Below are 3,727 nucleotides of genomic sequence, written 5' to 3'. Positions count from 1 at the left end.
AGAAGCTAGCAGTGATACAAACAGACAGGAATGCATAAAATCTGCATCAAATGACAAAAATGCTTGTTCTCCCTCTGTTTCAATTGCATACTTGTTTGTACTTTAATTTGAAAATAGCATTTGTTGCTACCCACCTTTCGTTGATAGTTCATAGAATATATTTTTGTTTTTTTCTACTCTTCCTTCTTCCTTCAGGCAGGGACTAAATCTTTTTTTGTTTCTGTGTCATTGTTAGCATGTAGTAGCTGTTCATTAAAGCTTGTTTAGTGTAATTTATTTGCTAAAATAAAGTGATCTTCTTAGACCGTTTTTGGTACTTCTGGGTTAAAACATGATATTATGGAAAGAGAGGGATTTCAGACTTCTTCAGACTTGGGTTTGCATTTTGGCTTTGTCACTTACTAGTAGTGTGAACTTGGGCAAATCGCTTACCTTCCAAGAGCCTCAGTTTTCTCATCTACAAAAAGGAGCTGATAGTAGTATTTACATTCCAAGAATTAAATGGGATAATGTACGTTAAGTAACCAGCAGAGTGCCCCAACATGGAACAAATGTTAGTTTCCTGTCTCTTCCTTTACCACTTCCCTTCTATGCCATTTTTCAGCTGATTAAATTTCAAAGCCAAGTGATCAAATGAACAGTATTATTATTGACATTTTAACCAATTTTGAAAAGATTTTGTATGGTGAGAAGGCAGGTTGGCTTCAGACATGTGATATATGTGACCAAAGAGATTGAGATATTAGGGTGATTTTTTTTTTGCCCTCAAAATGTAAAAAGCTAATGGGAGCTCTGACTGAATGAAATGAGGTCAAATGGGAATGAGAATGAGACTGGGCACAGAATTCGTGTAACTAACTTCTCTGGGATCCTGCCCTCCTTAGCATTAAGCTTTGTGTCTCTTAAAATGCTAATGTTTTTGCTTTTGTTTTCTCCAAAACCCCTTTATAGTCAGCTCTGGCTGCTGGTGCTGATATTAGTTGTACATGGCATCTCTGCTGGAATGAGTATAATTCCAACTTTCCCGGAAATTCTCAGTTGTGCATAGTAAGTTACTTCCATTGCTTGAAGAGCTGTATTATAAATAGCAGTGAGCATCATAGGCTTTCTAGAATTTCTCAATAGTCTTGCATGTTGGATATTTGTTCCGCAATATTAAATCTTCATGATTTCATAGCATATACTATTGTGATATAAATAGTCTAAATAATAATACAATAATATAAATGGTAATATATAGTAACATTAATACAATAATAGCTAAAATGGGTTGTGGATAGATGGTTGGCTTGGTTTATGTCTCAGTATATATATAATTTTGAAAAGCTAAAGAAAATGAAAAGGGCTCAGCATCGTTCCTCTTTCATGGAGGAGGTCCATACAAGAGCATAGAGCAACCAGGCATCTGTCACTTGGCCATCATTCTTTTGTTTAATAGGCACTGTGACTGTGGCTGTGCTGGGTCACTTCAACAATTCTTTTAGGAATAAGGAGCTGCCTCTGTGTTTGCTAAAAGTTGCCATTATTCTCTTTAATTTATTTTTAATTTGAATTTTTTTTTTTTTTTTTTTTTTTGAGACAGAGTCTCACTTTGTTGCCCGGGCCAGAGTGCCGTGGCATGAGCCTAGCTCACAGCAACCTCAAACTCCTGGGCTCAAGCAATCCTACTGCCTCAGCCTCCCAGGTAGCTGGGACTACAGGCATGCGCCACCATGCCTGGCTAATTTTTTCTATATATTTTTAGTTGTCCAGATAATTTCTTTCTATTTTTAGTAGAGATGGGATCTCGCTCTTGCTCAGGCTGGTCTTGAACTCCTGAGCTCAAACAATCCGCCCACCTTGGCCTCCCAGAGTGCTAGAATTACAGGTGTGAGCCACTGGGCCTGGCCTATTATTCTCTTTATATCTTTAGCTCATTTTAAGAATTTGTTAGTTAATTATATATTTTTATAAGCATTTAATGCTAATGGTTCATGATTCTTAATATCATGTCTTATATATGTAATAAAATTATTTGTAGAAAACCATGGAGTATACCTATGAAAATTCCTTCAAATTAGATTCATTATTTATCTTAGAAGTACAGTGTTCTTGCTATTGGTTTTGTCCATATTATCCCTGGTTTATCTTAATTTATCTATAATAAATTTTTTCTTTCATGCAGGTTTTCCTTTTAATAATGGATACACTCATGTCTCTTTTTGCAGTGAAAATGGCTTTGAAGAGGGATTATATACGTTGGGACTCGTATCAGGTCTCTTTAGTGCAATGTGGTCGGTTGGGTGAGTAGTCATTGAATTTTATTCACATGTACAAGATGGAAAATACTATGCCCATTTTACAGATGAAGAAATTGAGATGCTGAGAGGTCAGATGAATTTCTCAAAGACAAATAGTTCATCTAGGGCAGAGCCAAGTTCTAATCCATACCCTCTGACTCCACAATCCGTGGTTATACCAGCAGTTTTAATACCTAATCAAATGGTTTCATATACTTTATCTTATATAAGTGATATTTATAAATTCCTTTAATAGAAACATGTCTCAGATTTTTAAAATTTACTCAATTATTTATCATTTGTTTATTTTTTACTCTCTATCAGAAGGGTAACTGTATGCTAGCAATGTAGTATGTAGTTAATAAATATGTATTGAATTGAGATATATTAGATGTAAATGCTGAGAACACAATAATTTAAAGAATTTTTTAAATGTGTGTCATCTTTTTTATTTTTATATAAGCTACCAACTTTCCAGAAGTAGTTACAATTTTGAAATTGCTTAAAAATTTAAAAATCATCATTATCCGGTAGAACTGTTTTCTTATACCCCATGCTATGCCCAGGAATTGGCTATTTTCTTTAGTACTTATGGTTCCAATTTAAGGAAGCCCTATGATTGAGGGATCATGCAACTTTTATGAAGTAATACTTAATTTGCACTATTGTATACTCTTTCTTCTTTCCATTGTTAGTGCTTTTATAGGACCAACACTGGGTGGATTTCTGTATGAGAAAATTGGTTTTGAATGGGCAGCAGCTATACAAGGTCTGTGGGCTCTGATAAGTGTGAGTAACCAATCTTTTATTTTCATTCCCCTTACATTTGTGGAGAAACTTGATTTGTGGAATTTACATTAACCAGTATCTTTAATTGTATTAAAGGGATTAGCCATGGGCTTATTTTATGTACTGGAGCACTCAAGGAGAAGAAGAAGGTATGGTCAACTTTTGGACTTTTTTCTCCCTTTAAAAGTCAGCCTGTGCAAGTGGAAAAGAAATAACATTTTACATCCATTCTTCTAGTCACTGGATTTCTGGGCACTCTGAGGCTCATCACTTGATAGACACTTTTAAGGGGATATTTGGATAGAGATGCAGATGCTGGTTTTTTTTTAAGATGAGAAATATTGAAATTCTTTTCTTCTCTCCCTCAATGTAGATCTGAATCTCAAAACATCCTCAGCACAGAGGAAGAAAAAACTGCTCTCTTGCCTAATGAACTGTAGTTTACAAATCCTGGATTGATACAAGGTTGAGAGGTGGATGCTCCTGGCCTTGAACATCACTGGCTTTGAACATCACTGTTGGAAGGGTTTTCTTAATTTTACGCACAGACCTCTGTGGGGTACCATGTCAGCATCTTGGAAGTATGAATATGTTTTGGACAGTCCTGTGTTGGGCTGCACTTACTGTTGTCCTGAAAAGCTGGCCTGATGAACCAGCTA

At 35.6% G+C, this 3,727-nt stretch overlaps 1 protein-coding gene across 1 annotated transcript in view; it reads left to right on the top strand.

Annotated features, from left to right (window-relative positions):
• The window catches only part of SLC18B1 (solute carrier family 18, subfamily B, member 1), a 47,869-nt gene extending 44,361 nt beyond the window's left edge, over positions 1-3,508 (top strand). Inside the window, exons 10-14 of the mRNA XM_012665173.1 lie at positions 952-1,047; positions 2,208-2,282; positions 2,975-3,068; positions 3,165-3,217; positions 3,442-3,508. Coding sequence (XP_012520627.1) covers positions 952-1,047; positions 2,208-2,282; positions 2,975-3,068; positions 3,165-3,217; positions 3,442-3,508 — 385 coding nt within the window. The remainder of the gene's footprint in view (positions 1-951; positions 1,048-2,207; positions 2,283-2,974; positions 3,069-3,164; positions 3,218-3,441) is intronic.
• The last annotated feature ends 219 nt before the right edge of the window (positions 3,509-3,727 follow it).

Source organism: Propithecus coquereli, unplaced genomic scaffold (genome assembly GCF_000956105.1).
Source record: "Propithecus coquereli isolate 6110/MARCELLA unplaced genomic scaffold, Pcoq_1.0 Scaffold98, whole genome shotgun sequence".
NCBI classification, from domain to species: Eukaryota; Metazoa; Chordata; class Mammalia; order Primates; family Indriidae; genus Propithecus; species Propithecus coquereli.
This window is presented reverse-complemented; position numbering and strand designations above follow the sequence as displayed.